At 46.0% G+C, this 24,960-nt stretch overlaps 1 protein-coding gene across 1 annotated transcript in view; it reads right to left on the bottom strand.

Moving 5' to 3' along the window:
* Positions 1–560: 560 nt before the first annotated feature.
* The window catches only part of FSAF1 (40S small subunit processome assembly factor 1), a 68,940-nt gene continuing 44,540 nt past the window's right edge, over positions 561–24,960 (bottom strand). Inside the window, exons 5-7 of the mRNA XM_077283280.1 lie at positions 24,820–24,906; positions 14,061–14,113; positions 561–1,073 (exon numbers count right to left, since the gene is read on the bottom strand). Of these exons, the coding sequence (XP_077139395.1) occupies positions 938–1,073; positions 14,061–14,113; positions 24,820–24,906 (276 nt within the window). The 3' untranslated portion in view covers positions 561–937. The remainder of the gene's footprint in view (positions 1,074–14,060; positions 14,114–24,819; positions 24,907–24,960) is intronic.

The following is a 24,960-nucleotide window of genomic DNA, read 5'->3' as shown; positions in this document are numbered from 1 at the left end:
AAAAAATTTTGTACACAAAAGCGGGACTAACTCCTAGCCGCGGTCTGCGGACCAAACATTGGGCATGGGCAGAGCCTTGGGGTCAGATCCCAAGGGCGCTCAACCATGTGAAATAGCTTACACTCAGGAACATTGAGGAATAGCGCTATCGGATAGCTCTACCCATTCATTTCCTTTAGGAATAGGGCTATGGGATAGCTCTACCTGTTCACTGATAGCACTATTGGATAGCTCTACCCGAACAGTATTAACTACAGAGCTTTTTCATACACAAGGTAGGAGTGGCAGGAGAGGTACACCAGGTATTTATGTTTGCCATTAGTCTGCACATACGCCAGTCTGGTGCGTGGGTACACCCCATTGTGTGGTTCGTAATCACAGCACGCTCCCGAAGGGCGCGCAATCACTCGTACAAAGCTAATTCTCTGTGGATTTAAAGTACAGGTGAATATCGCTTACATAACTTGCAAATTTTAATACGAATATTCCATCAGTATTTTTAATGTAAAACCAAGAATGGAACTCAAAACTGAAAAAGTATAAAAGGAAATATGCACTTTTTTTTTTAACTTCAAAATGATTTAATGGTATTAAGACCACACCTCAAAATTCTCACTTTTTTTTTTTTTTTTAATTTCCCAGTTGAGTGTAGTGTAAATTACATATGCATATTCCTGCATGTGCTAACCTGATCAAAGCAGCCCTCACTGGTGTTTTAGAATCTGCCTGCAGTTTGGGGCTCATAATTTGTCTCTGTGGCACCAGTTTGAGTGGAATGAATGTATGCAGTGCAAATCCATATGACATTCATTAGTTACCTTTGAAGTTTCTTGGAAGGATTCTCAAAAAAACAACAAGAAAAAAAACAAACAAAACCCCCCAGCCATTTTCCAATAGAAACAGCAGCAAAATACAACACATTCAGTCCTGAGTGATTTTAAACTCCTCCTTTATTAACTTTTGACCTTTTGATTTTCCTAATATCTTTGTTGCGTAGAATCAATGCTCCATCTTTAAACTTTCCAACTTGCCCAGTGGGGGCCTTTCCTAAACCTTTCTTCCTTCTGGACCACCTAAAAAGTAAAAGCAAAAAACGACTATTACATTAAAACACTGGAGGCAGCACAAGCAATTATAATACAACAGACTGACAGGCAATAACGCTTTTTCCACTTACCGTATATACTCGAGTATAAGCCGACCCGAGTATAAGCCGACCCCCCTAATTTTGCCACAAAAAACTGGGAAAACTTATTGACTCGAGTATAAGCCTAGGGTGGAAAATGCAGCAGCTACCGGTGAATTTCAAAAATAAAAATAGATGCCCCATACCGTTCATTATTGCCCCAAAGGAGGTTCCATATAAAGCTGTGCCATATATAAAGCTCCATACCGTTGATTATTGCCCCATAGATGCTCCATATATAGCTGTGCCATATAGAATGCTCTGCACCGTTCATTATGGCCCCAGAGATGCCCCATATACAATGCTCTGCACCGTTCATTATTGCCCCATAGATGCTCCATATAAAGCAGTGCCATATATGCTCTGCACTGTTCATTATGGCCCCATAATAAGGAGCATCTAAGCTGTGCCTTATATGCTCTGCACTGTTCATTATTGCCCCATAGATGTGCCATATAAATCTGTGCCATATATAATGCTCTGCACTGTTCATTATTGCCCCATAGATGTGCCATATAAATCTGTGCCATATATAACGCTGCTGCTGCAATAAAAAAAAAAAAAACACATACTCACCTTTCTTGCTTGCAGCTCCTCAGCGTCCCGTCCCGGCATCTCTCTGCACTGACTGATCAGGCAGAGGGCGGCGCGCACACTATATGCGTCATCGCGCCCTCTGACCTGAACAGTCAGAACAAGAGGACACGAAGACAGAGCGGCGCCCGGCGTGTGGAACGTGGACAGGTGAATATAAAATACTCACCTAGTCCCGGCGCTCCCCCTGCCTGTCACACTGTCTTCGGGTGCCGCAGCTCTTCCTCTGTCAGCGGTCACCGGCACCACTGATTAGAGAAATGAATTTGCGGCTCCACCCCTATGGGAGTGGAGTCCATAATCATTTCTCTAATGAGCAGTCCCACGTGACCGCTGAACAGGGGAAGAGCTGCGGCACCCGAAGACAGTGTGACAGGCAGGGGGAGCGTCAGGATCGCCGGGACTAGGTGAGTATGCGACACGCTCTCTCCCCCTCACCCGCCGACCGTGACTCGAGTATACATTAAGACACTCAAAAATGTACTAAAAGATATCTCATTAGGATCAACTGTCCTGAGCGTTCTATATGGTCACAGAAAGCAGAATAAAATGAGACCTTGATATCTGTGATCCGATGTCTTATTCCAAACTATTCTAGATAAACGGTTACAGAAAAAAACGCTATTAACCAGCAGATATGGGGTTAATCTGTAGATTACTAGCCTGCCAGGCGCCTGCACGTAGCCGAAGGCTGTGGGGAGAGACTGAACGTTATTTTCCCCGCCAGCATTCGGTTTCAGTCATAGGGGCGGGGGCAGTTCAGTCACCGCTCAGAGAGCAGCATCTCTGTATACTCAGAACGGGGACTGAACCAGCGCAAGCGCCGCCCCATGACAGGAATCGAATGCTGCCAGGGAGAATAAAGTTTATTGTCTTCCGTAGCGTTCTGCTACATGCAGGCTTGTCACCTGCAGATTAACCCCATTATCTGGTTATTTTCTGGTGCCAGGTTACCTTTAGGATCTATGATCAGGACATAGATCTCCTAGAGGCTATGCCTCCTGTAAGTGTCTCCAGTTCGTTTGAAAACTGTCACCACACGTACGATTACACATGTAAACCCATTCAAATCTATGGGTCTGCGCACGTCAGTGTATTCTCACTGCGAGAACATTTTCAACCTACGAGTGGTGACATCAGTAAGGTTACAGCACTTCACAAGCCAGCTCACACAGAGGTTACCGTGAGAACTGCTGCCTGTGACCTGCAGTAACCCTAATTACCTCCACGTTAGTCACTGCAGCCAGGTCCTCACGCTACCCTTATTGTGTTCGGGCTGCCATGGTGAGCGGTCACGTTACTGATGTCACCGTTCACCACAGCATCCGGATGTAGCAGAGTTGGAGATCAACATGAGACCACCTTATTATGGATTTATAGCGGAACCCTGTGGAATACTTTTATTTTTAAGGTAATAAATGGTTAAATGAGGGTAATTGTCAGTGATTGATTTTTACATTTAAAGGACTTTTCTCTGTGTGTGTTTATTACTTTTGAATTCAGGGTTAGTAATGGGGGTGTCTGACAAACGCCTCTCCATCACTAACCCCTGGGCTTGATTTCAGCACACATTACACAGCTGACATCAACCCCAAAACCATTATCCCGATTTCCAACGCACCAGGGCAAATCGGGAAGAGCTGAGGCTAAGCGTCAAAATTGGCGCATCTAATGGATGCGCCGTTTCTGGGACAGCTAGTCTTATTAGTATGGGAGGGGGCCAATATCCATGTCTCCATCTCAGCCTATTAAGATCAGCCTGCAGCTGTCTGCTTAGTCTTTACTGGTTATTAAAAATAGGGGGGACCCCCCCAAGTCCTTTTTTGGGTCCATCCTTTTTAATAACCAGTAAGAGCTTTGCAGAAAGCTGTGAGCTGCTATTAATAGGGTGAGAAGTTGCATGGATATTGGCAGCTTCCCAGAATAAAAACCCTAGCTCACAGATGTCTCCTTTCCCTCGGCTGGTTATTGAAAGTAAGGGAGACCCCACGCCATTTTTTTCATATATTTAGTTATTAGGTAAATACAAGCACATAAAAGAGTACACGCAAACCACTGAAATATTATATTATATATATATATATCTCACTGACATTTCTATCTATCCATCTTTCTCTATCTTTGCATATTAATACCTAAACATCTGTCATTTCTATTCTTCATTCTGTTGCAGCACTTGTCACACTGATGCTGCACACACACACACAGACACACACACACACACACACACACACACACACACAGTGTCTGGCAAAAGTATTCACCCCCTTAGCTTTTTACCCATTTTGTTACATTACAACCAGTGCTTAAGTATTTTTGTAATCAGATTTGTGTCTGATGCACCAGCACTAAATAGTCTAAGTTGGTGAAATGAAGTGAGAAACATATAGGCATAAATTAAATGTATGGGATCAAATAACTAAAAATTGGAATGTGCATATGTATTCACCCAATTTGCTATGAAGCTCAGAAAGTTTTTTGGTGCAGGACTTTCGGTTCAGAGGATGTAACACGCTGAAGGAGCAGCTCTCACATCAGACAGAAAGCCTACTAAGAAATCTGCACAGCCTGGACAAGAGAAAGACAGATTACCACAGATTACTCCACATCATCTATAAAGGTCAGTCGCTACAGTCCTGGACCACCACAGAGACCCAGAGGGTCCTGGCCAGCTGCCCAACCATGTGCTGCCCACCAACATGCGCAGTGAAGCTAGGAGGGGCTGCTATCTCCCCCCAGGGAAACCCGCAAAGCCCACTGTCACACTGTGACTAAAGGCACAATCCAACTAACTAGACACACAAAACCTCACCCCACGGAAACGCCACTTACCGAGCATAGTTGCTTTTCCTGGCACCTGGTAAAGGGGCCACTAAAAGTTGGACAGTGACCAGAAAAAGCCCCAGGAGGGCAGTTAAACACAGTCGGAAGCTCACTTCTCTTGGGAAAACTGGTGACACCTGCTGGCAGCTACAGTGAACTGCAACTGCTTTTCGCACAAGGAAAAGCTCTGCTGTCACCTAGTGGACAAAAATAAGAACTACAAGCACCTGCTTTGTGCTATAGGGAGAGATATTTCTATAGCTCCCAAGATACATAAGAATTGATAATTCTTTGGAGAAAAGATAAACTGCAACAACAGAGGACTCAGACACTGACTCCATCTACATCACCATGTCAGCAAATGGATCACTACGTATTACGTAGCTCACAAAAGTCGGAGAGCTCTAGGCAAACAAGCAGTGGGAACCGCAATAAGGGGGAAGACATCATGGACCCAAGCCCCACAGGAGAGGAAGCTGCTGCAACACACTTGCAACAGAAAACCCTTGATAGGGAGGACACTGAAGACCTAACTGAGTGTAGAAGGGAAGACCCTTTAAGATTGATAACAATAGACTATAACAAACTGGCAGCTGACGTGGCAAGTAGCATCATGCAAGACATCCAAAAGACCTTGGAATATGCTATCAAGAAGGCCTTCCAGCACAGTCAAGAGGAATTGAGCAAACAGAAAGGACAGATAGAGGAGCTGGAGCAGAGGGTCTCAACTGGAGGATAACGTGCAGCTCTCCTCACAGTTGAAAGAGACAACTACAGACACAAAACGCCTGTCCGAGAAGGTCGAGGACCTGGAAAATAGGTCAAGGTGCAGCAACTTAAAGGGAACCTGTCACCCCCAAAATCAACGGTGAGCTAAACCCACCGGCATCAGGGGCTTATCCACAGCATTCTGTAATGCTGTAGATAAGCCCCCGATGTATCCTAAAAGATGAGAAAAAAAGGTTAGATTATACTCACCTGGGTGGGGTGTTCGATCCGATGGGCGTCGCGGTCCGGGTCCTCCCATTTTCTTACAATGACGTCCTCTTCTTGTCTTCACGCTGCGGCTCCAGGGCAGGTGTACTTTGTTTGCCCTATTGAGGGCAGAGCAAAGTACTGCAGTGCGCAGGTGCCGGGCCTCTCTGACCTTTCCCGGTGCCTGCGCACTGCAGTACTTTGCTCTGCCCTCAACAGGGCAAACAAAGTACACCTGCCCCGGAGCCGCAGCGTGAAGACCAGAAGAGGACGTCATCTGATGAAGATAGGAGGCGCCGGACCGGACCGCAGCGGGAACGCCCCTGGGTGAGTATAATCTAACCTCTTTTTCTCATCTTTTAGGATACATCGGGGGCTTATCTACAGCATTACAGAATGCTGTAGATAAGCCCCTGATGCTGGTGGGCTTACCTCACCCTCAATTTTGGGGGTGACAGGTTCCCTTTAAGGCTAGTGGGGCTCTCGAATTCGATCACGGCAGCAGAACTGCAAAGACTCTGTGAAAGAGACCTACCAATGGCCCTGGGAATTAATCATGGTTGTAGTGTTGAAAGGGCTCACAGAGTTGGGCCAGATCTGCGATCTCACAACCAAGGATCGAGTGACCGGACATTAAGACCACGTCAAGTAATCATGAAATTCCTGGACTATAATGTTAAGTTTGACATAATGAGAGCATATAGAAGATGTTCCTGGCCAGTGACTTTGAGAGGGATGAAAGTCCTACTATTTGAAGACTATTCCGCGAAGGTGGCAAAACGCAGGAGAGCCTTTAGTAAACTATGTGCAGAACTATCAAGCAAAGAAAAGCTTTGCACTGCAATACCCGGCGACACTGAGGATTTTCCCGAACGAAGGTGATAACCTCATCTACAACTCGCCGAGTGATGCAGAAAAAGATATGGAAAAAAATACTGCGCAACGCAAAAAAACATTGAACGAAGAAGAGGCCATGAGGAAGACTGCTTCCCCTCAACACCAAAGCCTCAGAGGACATATGGCCACCCCAGGAAAAGCACCATAGAAATGGACTGCACCATATACATCTTGCTCTTGACGGTCCGCCCCCCCCCACCACTACACACACCTTTCCTACAAACAGGACAATGTCTCCCCAAGATGACAGAAGTGTCCATCGGCTCCATATTTGGGGGAAGGGACCCGGGTTTTGGCAGGGTGGAGGGGAAAGAGCTATGCAAAGGTGCTGCCCAGGGCGGAGGAGAAGATGCAGATGGCATTTTGACAATCATTTATGACATGTGGTTTGGGATGTTTCTTCCCACGTTTTTTTTTTTTTTTCTTTTTTCCTTTTTTTTTTTTTTAGCAGTTCTTACTTCCTCAAAAAAAAAGGAAAGTCCACAATGCTATTAGTGATGTAAGAAGCTAGAAATACACTACAGCGTATTGAGAACTCACTGTTTGCTTGCTTTAAGGTTTTAATCTCTATCCCCTTTCATATCTTTGTTGAGTCTTTTTTTCCTTTCTTTTCTACCCTTCTCTAACCACCTGAGAATCTCCCTTTAATCCCGAGAACCCTTAGAAAGAAAATAACGCAAGAGGCAATAGGCAGCAGTGACCGTGATTATGAAGATTATCTCCTGGAATGTGAAAGGCCTAAGATCCCCGAATAAAAGAGTAAAGATACTGAGACATCTGAAAAGGTACCTCGCCAGATATTGTTTTGCTTCAAGAAACCCATCTAAAGTAAGAGGATTTTTCTAGGCTCAACATGCTGTGGGTAGGGAAAGTAATGGGCTCGGCAGCTCAAGGTAGATACGCAGGGGTAATGATACTATTCCATCGTAATTTTGTATTTAATCTGCTGTCCCAGGGGTGTGATGATCACGGAACATGGGTTTGGGTCACCATAGAGCATGGAGGAGAAGTCTATTCAATCTCCAATGTATATGGACCTAATGGTCCAAACAAAGTCTTTTTTAATGACCTGGAGAGGAAAATTGTCTTGGACAACTCGCCTCTGATAATTACTGGGAGAGACTTGAATACGGTCCACAATGGGGAGGAGGACAGAAAGAGTCAGAGTCTGTTCCCGTCAAAAAAAGACTATTCTCCCCTCCTTCCTTAAACAAACTGGATTGAGAGAAATTTGGTGTGTTGGCTTCATCCAGAGGATAGAGACTTTACCCTCTTCTCTCATGCCCACCAATCCTGGTCAAGGATAGACTATCTGTTGATCTCGGAGAGACTATTAAATAGAATGAAGTCAGTGGAGAGCCACGACCTGGTCATATCTGACCATGCTCCGGTGGGTATGGAATTGGTGGATAACCAGATAAAAAGGAACACGTTACATATGGAAATTCCCAGCTTATATCTTACAAAAGATGAGGGATTTAATGACAAACTACGGGCTGGTGGGAGGAATTTGAATGGGACAACAAGGAACATGCAAACCAACACGCTTTGTACTGGAATACGGCAAAAGCGGTACGAAGAGGCAAAATTATGATGTTTGTGGCCTCACTCAAGAAAACAGTAGCAGAAAAATACTCAGACTCTAGTGCGAAACTTATAAATATACAGTACAGACCAAAAGTTTGGCCACACCTTCCCATTTAAAGATTTTTCTGTATTTTCAGGACTATGAAAATTGTACATTCACACTGAAGGCATCAAACCTATGAATTAACACATGTGGAATTATATACTTAACAAAAAAGTGTGAAACAACTGAAATTATGTCTTATATTCTAGGTTCTTCAAAGTAGCCACCTTTTGCTTTGATGACTGCTTGAGGCCTGCTCTTACAGACCCATTTCCCTTATTGATGTAGACCAGAAGATTATGTCAAAAATAATGGCGGACAGATTGGCAGTAGTATTATACCAACTGGTGAACCCTGCACAAGTGGGATTTGTTAAGGGTAGGGTGGCAGTGAAAAACATACAAAAGGTACTATGTTGGACGGAGTGGGTTGCCGCAGCCAGTTGGGAGAGAAACCGGCTTTGCTGCCTCTGGATGCAGAAAAAGCTTTTGATAATGTTAGCTGGGACTCACTGGGGGCAACTCTGGATTCGTTCATCCTAAAGGGCAATTTTAGAATATACCTGGAGGGGGTGTATAGGAACCCGACAGCCAGAATACATACGCCAGGCTTCCTCTCTGAGCCATTTCATTTATATAAAGGGACCAGGCAGGGATGCCCGATGTCACCACTACTGTTCAACTTGGAACTGGAACCCTTTGCTCGGTATATGGAAGAGTCAGACTTATTTGAGGGAATCATGGTGGGTGCTAGCAGAACTTAAATAGCATTATTTGAAAATGATGTCATCTTGTTTTTGTCCCGGCCATTGGAACAATTAGGAAACATCTTTCAGTTTATCCAGAAATTCGGTGAATACTCGGGATATAAGGTCAATATCGTCAAGAGTGAACTCTTGGAATTGAGGGACAAAACGCCTGCAGAACAATGGAAGATAATAGGTGTGAAGAAACCAGATTGTATCTTACTTTCCCAGACAACCATGTTTTTGCAAATCCAAAAGAACTGGCTTTTTATCTGTATATTGGCTTGTGAATTTAAGTGTTTATGTCTGGTCGGTCAAGAAAACAGACTTGCCCACTGATATACTATCTAACATACTGTGTAAGGGTACCGTCGGTCGCTACGACGGTACGATCCGTGACGTTCCAGCGATATCCATACGATATCGCTGTGTCTGACACGCAGCAGCGATCAGGGACCCCGCTGAGAATCGTACGTCGTAGCAGATCGTTTGGAACTTTATTTCGTCGCTGGATCTCCCGCTGTCATCGCTGGATTGGTGTGTGTGACACCGATCCAGCGATGCGTTCGCTTGTAACCAGGGTAAACATCGGGTTACTAAGCGCAGGGCCCCGCTTAGTAACCCGATGTTTACCCTGGTTACCATCGTAAATGTAAAAAAAAAAACAAACAGTACGTACTCACATTCCGGTGTCCGTCAGGTCCCTCGCCGTCTGCTTCCCGCACTCACAGTCAGTGCGGGAAGCTGACGGCGAGGGACCTGATGGACACCGGAATGTGAGTATGTACTGTTTGTTTTTTTTTTTTACATTTACGATGGTAACCAGGGTAAACATCGGGTTACTAAGCGCGGCCCTGTGCTTAGTAACCCGATGTTTACCCTGGTTACCCGGGGACTTCAGCATCGTTGGTCGCTGGAGAGCTGTCTGTGTGACAGCTCCCCAGCGACCACACAACGACTTACCAACGATCACGGCCAGGTCGTATCGCTGGTCGTGATCGTTGGTAAATCGTTTAGTGTAACGGTACCCTAAGTCTGTAATAGTGACTGTACATAGAGTGTGTTAAGCTTTGTGTATTGATGTGTGCTGATATGCTAATAGTGCTACTTAATCCCATCACCATTGTTTACCTTATCTTGATGTTGGATTGAAGGACCCTGGGTAATTCTAAAAATACATGCCTTGGGTATAAAAGAGACTCAGAGATCACATCCTGGAGTCTGAAGTGACACAGAGCTACCAGCCAGACATTCTGAAAACCACCCAACAGACAAGAGAAAGGACTGCAGCCAATTCATCATGGCACCATCACGAGGGACACTGATCTAGGATTCTATAGGATACAACCTAGGTGTTTTCGGCTCCGGTTGGAAGGATACAGATCTGATCCAGTGACCATCTCTGCACCATGGATATGTTTGGAGAAAGCCAGGGTTGGGACCCGCTGGTCGCCTGGTTCCATGGAGATGGTCAGATAAGCCAGGTGGTGACTCTCGTGTCAACTGGCTTTGGACCTTGTATGGACTCTATGGACAGTTCTTGGTCATCTCCCTATGCTTGTCGTTACCCCTTCTCTGTGCATTCATCCACAGATGGAGTAGCGACCGTGGGAGCTCTGACATCATGTCTTACTGGAAATACATGGAGACGCAGTGATATTTTATATGCGCCCATGTGACCCTGGGAGCTCTGACATCGTGTAATACTGGAAATACGTGGAGACGCAGTGATATTTTATATGCGCCCACGTAACCAAACAATTCCAGCCATGGTAGGATTGTTCTGTTTGCTATTGTGTGTTGTGGTTCAATAAAGTATTGCCACACTGTTTTACCTTAACCCTGTGTTGTCTGTGTAGTGTATTGCCCACGGGGAGATAAAGCGGGCGTTCAGTGGTATGAGCCGTGGTCCATGCAGTCTTGCTAAAGACAGCCGGGCCAGCGGACGAGAGCACCCACTGACCCCGTTTCTCCGTTACACTAGGTTTAGAACTACATATTGCAAAGACACAAATCACCTACCTGGGAATTTAGATAGGCAGGCTTCTGGCACAACTATATTCACTAAATTAAACACCTCTCATCGAAAAAATGCTAGGAGAACTTCGGAGATGGCAGAATCTACCGCTATCTCTTCTGGGAAGATGCCATTTAATTAAAATGATCAGCTTTGCCAGACTACTATACCCACTACAGACATTACCCCTGATACTAGATTTAAACAAAATAAACAGAGCTTTTACCCATTTTATATGGGCGGGTAAAAGGCCCAGAATCGCATTGGGAAAACTAATGCTAACTAGGAGCGAAGGTGGGATCAATTTTCTGAATGTCAGAGCCTACAACATAGCAAGTCTTTTTAGACATGTGATAGTCTCCTGTAGCCAATCTAACTGCTACTCTAATACCCAAATGGAAAGACAGCTGGCGGCGCCGTGGGAATTAAATGCCCTCTTACATACAAAACAGGCCAAACTCCCGCAAAATGTAAAATCCTCCCTATTGCTTCGGGATACTATTGTATGCTGGAACATAATAAGGGAGGCATTCGGCCTTCCCTTCCAGATCTCTAAACATATGCCACTATTTGGTTACCCAGAATTTCCCCAGGGAACAGAAATCAAAAGAGCGAAAGGACAAGCAGGCGATAACCTGAAGAAAGCTGGGGATATTATGCATACAGAGGTTAAACTATGGCTGAGCCCACAAGAAATCATGGACAAATGCCATATAGAAAGCAGACACTTCATGCAGGTCCATTCTTTCTGCTTATCTAGACTTCGCAGGCTGTTTAGAATATGTAGTTCCGTTTCATTAGATAATAGAGTGGGTATGAGCACTCAGAATATAAGCATATCCTCAATATACAACACTGTAAGACAAATTCCTGAAGCTAAAGCAAAACAAGCTGTTTAAGACGTGGGAGGAATGGACTGGGGATAAGGATATCGCAGAGACAATTCTACAGGGGTGGGAACAGGTAAAAAAAAAAAAAATCCATTCTATGTGAAAGATGGAGGGAAACCTATTTTAAGCTCATGCATACAGCATTATATCGTTTCAATATCCCATCCTCTCCTAGATTTCCCGGCAGGATTACTGCGTGCCCCAAGCACGGACGCCTTCAACGAATCTCTGGCACGGTGTGTGGGAATGCAAGGCAGCTAAAGAGTACTGGAAACGGGTAGAGGAGCAGGTTCGATCGTTCTGGGGAATCCATCTCCCACAAACGCCACAAACTAGGCTATTCCACCAGTTAAGACCCCCGGAGACACAACCCACAGGCGTTAAAGCAAAGATCCCTAAAAACATCCACACATTCTTAGTTGTAGCGTTACGTGGTTTATTTGGCGAATGGCTTAAACCAAACACCCCATCGATGGTGATGATAATAGCCCAGAGGAAACACTTACTGGGAATTGAATTAATCGAGGCGGAAAGGAGTAAAGAAAAATCTGCAGGGAAAATATTTCCGCTGTGGAAAACATTCATTGGTTTCCACTATAGTCCCCATGAAAAATCGAGAATGATTAGCCCCTTCCGGCACACCGAATGGTACTGTCTGGAGGATCTGAGCGGGACGTTAGGGGTCTTGGGAACCATTCCAGATGTATAATGTCTATTAAAGATACAACATATATTACCGTAGAACGACACTCTTGACAATGCAAAATACAGAAAGAGAGATTCTCTTCCTTCCTCTATTACCCTTCTATGTAGTTAGTCTGTTCTTTCTTTCTCTTACTGTTTCCCCCAAATTTGTGTTACAAGGAATTGATGTAGATCCAACTATGTATCTATATACTATTTTAAAAAAAGTTATGAAGAACTGTTGTCTGAAAAGCAAGATTTGTATATGTACTTTTGGTAAATTTACAGTGTCATTGCTGATGCTATGTTATCCTGATCTTAAAAAAAAAAAACAAAAAAAAAAATTTGGTGCAAGCAATGACCTTCATAAGTCACATGCTTAGTGAAGGGAAGTTCACCTGTGTGCACTCTAAAGCCTCCGTCTCACTAAGCGAGATCGCTGCTGAGTCACAAGTTTTGTGACGCAACAGCGACCTCAGTAGCGATCTCGCTATGTGTGACACGTAGCAGCGACCAGGCCCCTGCTGTGAATTCGCTGGTCGTGTCGGAATGGCCTGGACCTTTTTTTGATCGTTGAGGTCCCGCTGGGTAGCACACATTGCTGTGTTTGACACCTTACCAACGACCTCGTTGACGACTCAGACACTGAATCGTCATAATAGCTCCCATGTGACATCGTTGTACAGGTCGCTGGTGAGATGTCAAACAGTGAGATCGCAGCAGCGATCGTTGGGAAGATCTCACTGTTTGACATCTCACCAGCGACCACATAGCGACGCAGCAACGATCCCTGACAGGTCGTATCGTTGTCGGGATCGCTTTAGCTTCGCTAAGTGAGACGGGGCCTTTAGTGTCACATGGTCTGTCATTATATACACAGCTTTTCTGGAAGGCTACAGAGTCTGCAACACCATTAAGCAATAGACACCACTAACCAAACACCACCAAGAAGATCTCCAAACAAGTCTGGGACAAAGTTATTCAGAAGTACAAGTCAGGGCTGGGTTATATAATGTATTATGTAATTGCCGCAAAAGGAGGTTCTACAAAGTACTGACTTTAGGGGTGAATACACACTGAAGTTTTCAGTTATTTTGTCCTGTTTGCTGATTGCTTTACTGAAAAAACAAAATCAAATTTTCATAGTTGTAGGCATGTTTTTGTTTTTTTTTTTTGTACATGAACTCATGCAAACCTTCCCCAAACAGTAAGAAAAAAAAAAAAAATCTATAAAATGCCAGGTTGTGAGCTAGCAAAATACAAAAAATATCAAGGACGTGAATACTTTCGCAAACTACTGTACGTATGCCACATGGATGGTGTCACGCTCACGGGCACACGGAACTCAGTGGCGCAATATCTTCTAACAGCCCAGGCACTGCCTTGCTTCGGCTGCCACCGGCCTCCTAAAGCAGCAACCCTGCCTTTTGCGACCCCCCTCCACCACCCCCCGGTAAGCTTACTTCAGATTTTAAGAAGTACTCCCATTATTCCTCCCAAATTTGGAGGAAAAAAATAAATGTGTCTTTTAATATGAAAAATGTGGTAATTGTAAAATGGTGCGGAATTTGTTGGCGCTATATAAATAAAATTATTATTATTAGGCCAAAAACACTTACCTGTCAGTCTTTCCTTGTTTTTGCTTTTTCCTCGTTGGTTCAAAACCATTTTCCTAAAAGTAGTAAAATAAGGGAGAAAACAAAGTAAAGTTTTATTTGGCTACCATTTAACTTCATTATGGACTGTACATCTCTTGTAAATTGTATGGAAAACTACAAAAAAATATATATATATAGCACTGTGGATTAAACCACTCGAGGAAGGATCCAGATCCATGGAATAACATCTTTATTGGTGTATTAATTTCCGTAGAATAGTAAGATTAAAAACATAACAAATCCAGGTGATAAGACAAACGCACAGTCCTATTAGGTGACAAAGCGGCATAATTAGACCACCTCACAAAAACTCACATGGGCAAGAGGAGAAAGTACAGGGAGTACCGTAAATTTCTATCTTTCTGTGTTACCCGACCGAGACCTTTTATTAAGTACAGTGGGAATAGATTGCTACATATATTTACATTGGGAGCAAGACTAATACAGTGTGTATGTCTATTTTTCTGTAGCACCAGGTTCTATTAGAAAATACAATAGTTTCTATTTGAATACTGTAAATCGGGAATTTCTTGGTGGGGAAAAAATAAAGAGTTAAAGCAAATATTAAGACACGGAAACCAATGTAATAGATTACCGTAAATGTTCCAGTTTTACACCTAATGGTAATAAGAGGAGAATGATATTTTCAGAGACGAGACACTTTCTTTTTTATACATAGGTCATTCTATTTCAAGTGCACCAATGCAATTTTCCTCTATATTTAATTCTTTCAAGACTCTGTTCTTTGATATTAGTGTGTTCGAGAAAGCAAAATGTGAAGAAAAATAATTATATATACTTTAGTGTGTTTTATTTTACATTTTCAATGTTTTGAAAAAAAATGATAATTTCTATGTTGCATGCCCTTAAGTTTCTCCTCATAACTCAAGCCAGAAGAGAGATAGAGAAAAGGAAAAAAACTGTACAGGCTTCCATCCGATATGTCATAGGAGTATTTGTTAATATTTTACCTATGCAGACTCTAATGCAAAATTTAGCAAACCATTTCCAAAGAAACTACATGATCTAAAATCCTCAAAAAATGTGAACGTGTCTCCTATGCTTCTAGCTACAGGTGCTTCTCACAAATTTAGAATATCATCAAAAAGTGAAAGTATTGCTCCCCTGGATCCTTCCTATACACACACACACACACACACACACACACACACACACACACACACACACACACACAGGGAGAGACCTGTCACTCAAGGGCAGAGGGGCATGGAGAAAACATAACTGGCTGAAATTACAGAGCCAGTCAGGTTCATGCTGCCTTTGGTTCAAGAAGCATGAACCCAAAAGTCATTATCTCAGTAAATTAGAATTACACACACCTGAAAAGGCTTTCTAAGCGCTTAAAAAGGTCCCTTAGTCTGTTTCAGTAGGTTCAACAATCATGGAGAAGACTGCCGACTTGACAAATGAAGGCAGTCATTAACACACTCCACAAGGAGGGTAAGCCCCAAAAGGTCATTGCCAAATAAGCTGGCTGTTCACAGAGTGCTGTATCCAAGCATATTGATGGGAAGTGGAGTGGAAGGAAAAAAGTGTGGTAGAAAAATGTGCACAAGCAACGGGGATAACCACAGCCTTGAAAGGATTGTTAAGAAAAGGCCATTCAAAAATTTGGGGGAGATTCACAAGTTGCGGACTGCTGCTGGAGTAATTGCTTCAAGAACCACCACACACAGACGTACCAGGACATGGGCTATAAGTGTTACATTCCTTATGTCAAGCCACTCATGACCAATAGACAACGCCAGAAGCATTGGGTGTGTTAAAAGGAGAAAAAGAACTGGACAGTTGCTCAGTGGTCCAAGGTGTTTTCAGATTTAAGTAAAATTTGCATTTCATTTAGAGTGGAGAGGCCACAATCCAAGCTACTTGAGGTCTAATGTGAAGTTTCCACAATCAGTGACGGTTTGGGGAGCCATGTCATCTGCTGGTGTAGGTCCACTGTGTTTTATCAAGACCAAAGTCAGTGCAGCTGTCTACCAGGAAATTTTAGAGCACTTCATGCGTCACTCTGCTGACAAGCTTTTTGGAGATGGAAATTTCATTCTTCAGCAGGACTTCGCATGTGTCCACACTGACAAAAGTACCAATACCTGGATTGAAAACAACAGTATCACTGTGCTTGATTGGCCAGCAAACTCGCCTGACCTTAACCCCATAGAGAATCTATGGGGTATTGTCAAGAGGAAGATGATACACCAGACCCAACAATGCAGACAAGCTGAAGGATGCTATCAAAGCAACCTGGGCTTCCATAACACCTTAGAAGGGCCACAGGCTGATTGTCTCCATGCGACGCCACATTGATGCAGTAATTGATGCAAAAGAAGACCAGACCAAGTAATGAGTGCCCATTTACTGAACATACATTTCAGTAGGCTAACATTTCGGATTTTAAAGTCATTTTTCAAGCTGGTGTTATTAAGTATTCTAATTTACTGAAATGATGATTATGGCTTACAGCTAAAGAAAACCCAAAAATCATTAACAAAAATAAACACTTGAAATAGATCACTGTTTGTAATGACTCTACAGTGGGTACGGAAAGTATTCAGACCCCTTTAAATTTTTCACTCTTTGTTTCATTGCAGCCATTTGGTAAAATTAAAAAAGTTCATTTTTTTCTCATTAATATAAACATACACACAATAAAAACCCAGAAGTGTAGAAATTTTTGCAAATTTATTAAAACACAAAAACTGAAATATGACATGGTCATAAGTATTCAGACCCTTTGCTCAGTATTGAGTAGAAGCACCCTTTTGAGCTAATACAGCCATGAGTCTTCTTGGGAATGATGCAACAAGTTTTTCACACCTGGATTTGGGGATCCTCTGCCATTCTTCCTTGCAGATCCTCTCCAGTTCCGTCAGGTTGGATGGTGAACGTTGGTGGACAGCCATTTTCAGGTCTCTCCAGAGATGCTCAATTGGGTTTAGGTCAGGGCTCTGGCTGGGCCAGTCAAGCATGGTCACAGAGTTGTTCTGAAGCTACTCCTTTTTTTATTTTAGCTGTGCGCTTAGGGTCATTGTCTTGTTGGAAGGTGAAACTTCGGTCAAGTCTGAGGTCCAGAGCACTCTGGAAGAGGTTTTCATCAAGGATATCTCTGTACTTAGCCGCATTTATGCTTCCTTCAATGACAACCAGTCATCCTGTCCCTGCAGCTGAAAAACACCCCCATAGCATGATGCTGCCGCCACCATGTTTCACTGTTGGGATTGTATTGGGCAGGTGATTAGAAGTGCCTGGTTTTCTCCACACATTCCGCTTAGAATTATCACCAAAAAGGTCTATCTTCGTCTCATTGTTCGGGAGTACATCATGTGTTTTTTTTCCGCAAACTCTATGCGGGCTTTCATATGTCTTGTACTGAGGAGAGGCTTCCGTCGAGCCACTCAGCCATAAAGGCCCGACTGGTGGAGGGCTGCAGTGATAGTTGACTTTGTGTAACTTTCTCCCATCTCCCTACTGCATCTCTGGACCTCAGCCACAGTGATCATGATTTTTTTTTTTGTTTTTTTTACCTCTCACCCCAAGGCTTTTCTCCCACGATTGCTCAGTTTGGCTGGACGGCTAGGTCAATATCTCGTGGTCCCAAACTTCTTCCATTGTGCTCTTAGGAACCTTGAGAACTGCCGAAATTCTGTTGTAACCTTGGCAGATCTGTGCCTTGCCACAATTCTGTCCCTGAGCTCCTTGGCCAGTTCCTTTGACCTCATTATTCTCATTTGGTCTGACATGCAGTTAACTGTGAGGTCTTATATAGACAGGTGTGTGCCTTTCCAAATCAAGTCCTATCAGTTTAATAAAACACAGCTGGACTCCAATGAAGTGGTAGAACCATTTCAAGGACAATCACAAGGAAATGGACAGCATGTGAATAAAATATGAGTGTCTGAATACTTATGACACGTGATATTTGTTTTTCTTTTTTATTAAATTTGCAAAAAATTCTCCATATCCATGTTTTTTAGTCAAGATGGGGTGCAGACTATACATTAATGTGAAAAAATGAACTTTTTTGAATTTACCAAATGGCTGCAATGAAACAAAGAGTGAAAAATTTAAAGGGGCCTCAATACTTTCCGTACCCACTGTATATAATATATGAGTTTCACTTTTTGCATTGAAGAACGGAAATTAATTAACTTTTTGATGATATTCTAATTTTGTGAGAAGCACCTGTACATCTGGACCAAAGGGATCATACTTCAAACCGTAACTATATGAACAGTGTCAGTTTTAAAATCTGAAAGTGTAGGTTCTATATTTTCCAAAATAATACAAAAAAAAAAAAAGAAGCTTCATGTCTTGTCCTGATCCTAAACCAGGAAATCATTAGATAAATCTATAATGGATACTACTGTGAAAAGTTTTCACAATAGAGATGAAGTGAGACGAATTATGCCAGGCAAGAAAGAGTTATGAAAGTGAACGGTAGGGAAAACTCCTGTCTATAAGTGGATGGTTCTTGCCATTTTGAAAGAGACCTATGAATTAAAAAAAAAAAAAATTCAATTTCTGCCCAAATAAGACTTCCAAAATGTGCTGTCCTGCGACCTAATAATTGTGCCCTGGCACACACTCCGTATGTGTGTGTGTACAGCACACCAGAACACAGAGTTTATGATTGAAGGTGGTAAGCTGAAAGATAATCAGATTGGGGGGGGGGGGGGTTCCAACCTTGGTGATCATAAAGCAAGTGTCTCAAATAATGTGTCCAGAAAAGAGTTCAAACAGTTACCTAAATATCTGCAAAAAATGTCCTCCAGTAATGGCTCGCCAAGAAAAATATTAAATCACTTTGAAGAGGCCATGGTAGATAGTATCTATAATATAATGGTAGGCGCAGTGAGCGCTGCCCATCTTTCCTCATATGCAGTCTCGGTGACTGCGCCTGTGCGGCCGCCCTGATTGTGAATCCCAGCCCCGCTGGGATTTATTCACATTGCGGGGCTGGGATTCCTGGGCATGCGCACTGCGTGTCTAAGCCTCTCACCCTCTCCCACCGCCTGCTACAGCGTGTGCATACTCAGGTGATCCCTCCTCCGTGCAATCGCCTGGAAACTTGCCAAATCCTCACAGCTGGTGTGTGTGTGTGTGTGTGTGTGTGTGTGTGTGTGTGTGTGTGTGTGTGTGTAGCAGGCGGTGGGAGAGGGTGAGAGGCTTAGACACGCAATGCGCATGCCCAGGAATCCCAGCCCCATAGTATGAATAAATCATAAGACACTGCGTGGCTGGGATTCACAGGCAGGGCGTACGCACGCACGCACAGAGGACAGACGGCCAGCGCTCACGGCGCCTGCCTAAGGCAGAAGAAAAGAGCGCAGGCGCCGCATCATTTCAAAACAGCGCTGAGGAGGCGACGCCCGGCGCCAAGAAGATGTGAGTGACAGCTGAGTCACTTTGCACCTTTAGGACGAAGCCTCAATTATTTTTTTTTATTTGACCACTGTCACTTTATGAGGTAATAAATCTGGTACGTTTTAACGGATCCCACTGGTTCTGGAACGGTTTTCTCGTGATATATTGAAATTCATGATACGTTTGCTACAACATGCATTTTTTTGGAAAAATATCGGAAATTTGGATAAAATTTGGAAAATCTCATAATTTTCTAACTTTTCATTCTTATGCCCTTCGTTAAATCAGCACAATTTTTTTTAAACATTTTTTGTTGTTAGGAAGTTAGAAGGGTTCAAATTTGACCACCAATTTCAAATTTTTGCAAACAAAATTTACAAAACTAGGGGCATGGCGATGTAGAGGAGCTAAGAGGACGTGTCTCAGAGAGCTCCCATTATCCTGTCCTATATCCTGCATTTATATCACCCAGAGTGGACTCACCTGGCCATCGCTGTGGATCCCTGGGGACCGCCGGTTCCTGAGGAGTTGCTGGGCGCAACTCCGACCAGACTAGTACCGGGAGAGCCCAGACGGGAGACTGAGCCAGCAGAGGATGGTGGCCGTTTTCTGCTGACGCGGTGTGAGCTCTGAGAAATGAGCCCCGCACCCTCTCATCAATGACACTGATCGCTTGTTAGCGCCCGCTATTGCACGTGCATTAGTGCTTTCACTTTCATTTCCATTGCTCGTAACTGGGAGCTGCGGGTGCTGTGACGGTCTGCTGACAAAGCAGAGCACCTGACTGCATACTGAAATTTGTTACAGGTCTCTCACTACCATCATCTACTGTTCGGAAGCTGGGTTTTGCAAGGTTGTTTCCACCAATCTCTCCCATCGGGAAACAATGTACAGTCTGAGTTATGTCAATGCTGCAGTTTTTTTTACTTGGAACCAGAGGTGAGTCCAGGTCACCAATAAGATGCAACCTTAGAAGGAAGATAGATTTTCGGTATTATTGAACAGTCATTGAAAAGTCTGATGGTTCAGAACCGGTCTTTTAGGCTGATCCCTTTTAGGCTGAATTAATTTATATCTTCAGTTTTAAAGCTGAAGTCTTAAACAGGTAAAGTTTTACTTTTATTCTACGTCCACATATGTAGCAAATATCTATAATATAACGCTGGGAGCGTCACTCTGTCCGAAGCCTCTATAGACTGCGCAAGCGCAAGCGCAGTCTGGACCGCACAGAGCGACGCTCCCAGGAGATCGCGGTATGCGTAAGCGCTGAACGCACACCGCGATCTCCACCGGACAAGCAGGGACGAGCCAAGAGGCGGAGGGTGAGTATACTTACCTGACCCGTTCCACCGACGCGCTTCCGGGCCGTGACTGTCCCCCTGCTCCCGGAATCGGCGCCTGCGCAGTCCGCGCTTTCCGGCGCCATTTTCTTGAAGACACATTGCAGTGTCTTCAAGAAAATGGCGCCGGAAAGCGCGGACTGCGCAGGCGCCGACTCCGGGAGCAGGACCAAGAAAATGGCCGCACCCAGCACAGCCGCCGCGCCCAGCACAGCCACGCACAGCCGCCCACAGCCGCCGCACCCAGCACAGCCGACCATAGCCGCCCACAGCCACGCACAGGCGCCCACAGCCACGCACAGCCGCCGCACCCAGCACAGCTGCCCACAGCCACGCACAGCCACCCATAGCAACGCACAGCCGCCGCACCCAGCACAGCCGACCACAGCCACGCACAGCCGCCGCACCCAGCACAGCCACGCACAGCCGCCGCACCCAGCACAGCCACGCACAGCCGCCCACAGCCACGCACAGCCGCCGCACCCAGCACAGCCACGCACAGCCGCCGCACCCAGCACAGCCGCCCACAGCCACGCACAGCCGCCCACAGCCACGCACAGCCGACCACAGCCGCGCACAGCCGCCGCACCCAGCACAGCCGCCCACAGCCACCCATAGCCACGCACAGCCGCCGCACCCAGCACAGCCGCCCACAGCCACGCACAGCCGCCCACAGCCACGCACAGCCGCACCCAGCACAGCCGACCACAGCCACGCACAGCCGCCGCACCCAGCACAGCCGACCACAGCCACGCACAGCCGCCGCACCCAGCACAGCCGACCACAGCCGCCGCACCCAGCACAGCCGCCCACAGCCACGCACAGCCGCCGCACCCAGCACAGCCACCCACAGCCGCCGCACCCAGCACAGCCGCCGCACCCAGCACATCCGCCGCACCCAGCACAGCCATGCACAGCCGCCACAGCCACGCACAGCCGCCTACAGCCACGCACAGCCGCCGCACCCAGCACAGCCTCCCACAATAACGCACAGCCGCCCACAGCCGCCCACAGCCGCCGCACCCAGCACAGCCGCCGCACCCAGCACAGCCGCCGCACCCAGCACAGCCGCCACACCCAGCACAGCCGCCACACCCAGCACAGCCGCCCACAGCCACGCACAGCCGCCCACAGCCACGCACAGCCGCCGCACCCAGCACAGCCACGCACAGCCGCCCACAGCCGCCGCACCCAGCACAGCCGCCCACAGCCACGCACAGCCGCCCACAGCCACGCACAGCCGCACCCAGCACAGCCGACCACAGCCACGCACAGCCGCCGCACCCAGCACAGCCGACCACAGCCGCCGCACCCAGCACAGCCGCCCACAGCCACGCACAGCCCACAGCCACGCACAGCCGCCGCACCCAGCACAGCCACGCACAGCCGCCGCACCCAGCACAGCCTCCCACAGCCACGCACAGCCGCCCACAGCCACGGACAGCCGCCGCACCCAGCACAGCCGCCCACAGCCGCCGCACCCAGCACAGCCGCCCCCAGCACAGCCACCCACAGCCGCCGCACCCAGCACAGCCGCCGCACCCAGCACAGCCGCCGCACCCAGCACAGCCACGCACAGCCGCCACAGCCACGCACAGCCGCCACAGCCACGCACAGCCTCCGCACCCAGCACAGCCACGCACAGCCGCCCACAGCCACGCACAGCCGCCTACAGCCACGGACAGCCGCCGCACCCAGCACAGCCGCCGCACCCAGCACAGCCGCCCACAGCCACGCACAGCCGCCGCACCCAGCACAGCCTCCCACAGCCACGCACAGCCGCTGCACCCAGCACAGCCGCTGCACCCAGCACAGCCACCGCACCCAGCACAGCCACCGCACCCAGCACAGCCGTCCACAGCTGCCGCACCCAGCACAGCCGCCCGCACCCAGCACAGCCACGTCACATACAGCCGCCCGCACTCAGCACAGCCACATACAGCCGCCCGCACTCAGCACAGCCGCCCGCACTCAGCACAGCCGCCCGCACTGATGGGGGCGCAGGATGGAGCAGCACGTGATAGGATGGGGGCGCAGGATGGGAGCACATGACAGGATGGGGATGAGGATGGAGCAGCACATGACACGGTGGAGCGGCACATGACAGGATGGGGGCGCAGGATGGAGTAGCACATGACACGGTGGAGCAGCACATGACAGGATGGGGGCGCAGGATGGAGCAGCACATGACACGGTGGAGCAGCACATGACAGGATGGGGATGCAGGATGGAGCAGCACATGACACGGTGGAGCAGCACATGACAGGATGGGGGCGCAGGATGGAGCAGCACATGACACGGTGGAGCAGCACATGACAGGATGGGGGCGCAGGATGGAGCAGCATATGACAGGATGGGAGCAGCACATACCAGGATGGAGACCATATTCCAATATAAATGCTCGCCACCCGGGCGTAGAACGGGTTCAATAGCTAGTTTTATATGTGCCTGCCTGAAATTGGCTGGGCAAGGAGTTCGGCAAGCTGGAAAGCCCCCAAGGCAAGTGTTAGGATTTTTTTCAGCCTTGTGGTATTGTGCTTTGTGGTAGTGTGGTGCCACCTGCAGGTCAATTTTCATTACTGCAGTTTTATGAAAATTAATGTTTAAAGTGTATTTTGTGATAACACCGTGGATGTGTGGTTTGTTTGGCTATTTTCTTGCTGAAGGGGGCAAGTTTACCTTTCAAATGGTGTATCATTTTGTGTGTGGGTGCAGTATGAACGGAGATACAAAGGAATCACCGAAAAAGAGTGTTTTGAAATAATAAGGAATTATTTTTGCATCGCTGTATTCCGAGGATAATATTTTTTTAGTTTTCAGCTGACGGAGCTGTATAGCGGCTTGTTTTTTTTGCAGGACAAGATGAGGTTTTCAGAGATACCATTTTTATTTAAATGCGTCTTTTTGATCGCATTTTATTCCACTTTTGTTCCAGCTGTATGGTGAAAAAAAGAACAGTTTGCTTTTTTCTATGGCGATCATGAAGGGATTAAATTACACCTGTACATAAGCTTCTTTGACCATGCTATGAGCATGGTCCATGGTCCAAGAAGAATTCTGTAGCTTGGTGACCTGGGGTCGTCAGGACGATCTTGGGTCACCATGGCAATGATCGCGCCCCTGCTATGACGTTGTGGGGGAGCCAATCTCACTGTTGTCTTCAGAATGATGAGATTGAGAGCAATTGCAGCATTTAGGGGGTTGAACAGCCAGGGGTGATGCTGGCACCGTCTCTGGCAGTCACAGCAGGAACTTGGCCATTAGCAGTGCTGGGCTCCTGCTGAGATCAGCGATAGGTGCTGACATTTCAGGACCTCCTGTGCGATCATGCTGTGATCGGTCAGTCAGATTTACTGATCACAGATTTACCGATGCCATGGGTCCCCGCACCTCTTCTCACGCCGCTCAGCTGTCAGTGTCGGCACTGCACTGTCACTATGTGGCTACATGAGAAGCATTTACTGGGTAGAAGGGCTAAATGAGCAATTTTAAGTACACATGGCTATATAATATGAAGACTGCAATTTAGTAAAAGGATAAAAACTTATGTGAGTGCTTCTTTAAGTCTATGGGTGATCTAGTAACAACTAACTTGTGGCCATCATAAAAAATAGGCAAGAACACAAACAAAAGTTTACTTTCAATGTAGTGACCTTTTCCATATTAACGGGATAAGGCACCTCCATAGAAAATAAAATGCAAAGGTTTAATAAATCAATCAAGATTCAAACTTTTTCAAAAGCAACATTCATAACTATGTGAAATTATTTCATATTTTCTCCATTAGTGACTCTTCGTACACAAAACCTAAAGCCCCACTGTCACGAGACAGAATTTGAGCCAAATACCCATATGACATACAGCTTGGTGGTGCTGAGAACTTCCACATTACAGCTCTTATAGTGAGATCCTATACTATGAAGTATGTTATAGCAGTAAGTGAAGTACACCATAAAAGGAGCATACAAAAATATGAGAACATGCAATTTTCATACCATAATGCTTTTTTCTTTTTGCGCTAGTTCCTTTTCCTTAATTTTTTCCTGATAAAGCTTATAATTCACATATTCTCTTTTGGGAGGCTAAAAACAAAAATACATTGTTACTTTCATTTATAATTCAAATATGATACGTTA

The sequence above is a fragment of the Ranitomeya variabilis genome, chromosome 2, assembly GCF_051348905.1.
Source record: "Ranitomeya variabilis isolate aRanVar5 chromosome 2, aRanVar5.hap1, whole genome shotgun sequence".
NCBI lineage: Eukaryota > Metazoa > Chordata > Amphibia > Anura > Dendrobatidae > Ranitomeya > Ranitomeya variabilis.
Note: the sequence above shows the minus strand (reverse complement) of the source record. Positions and strands in the feature narration are given on the sequence as shown.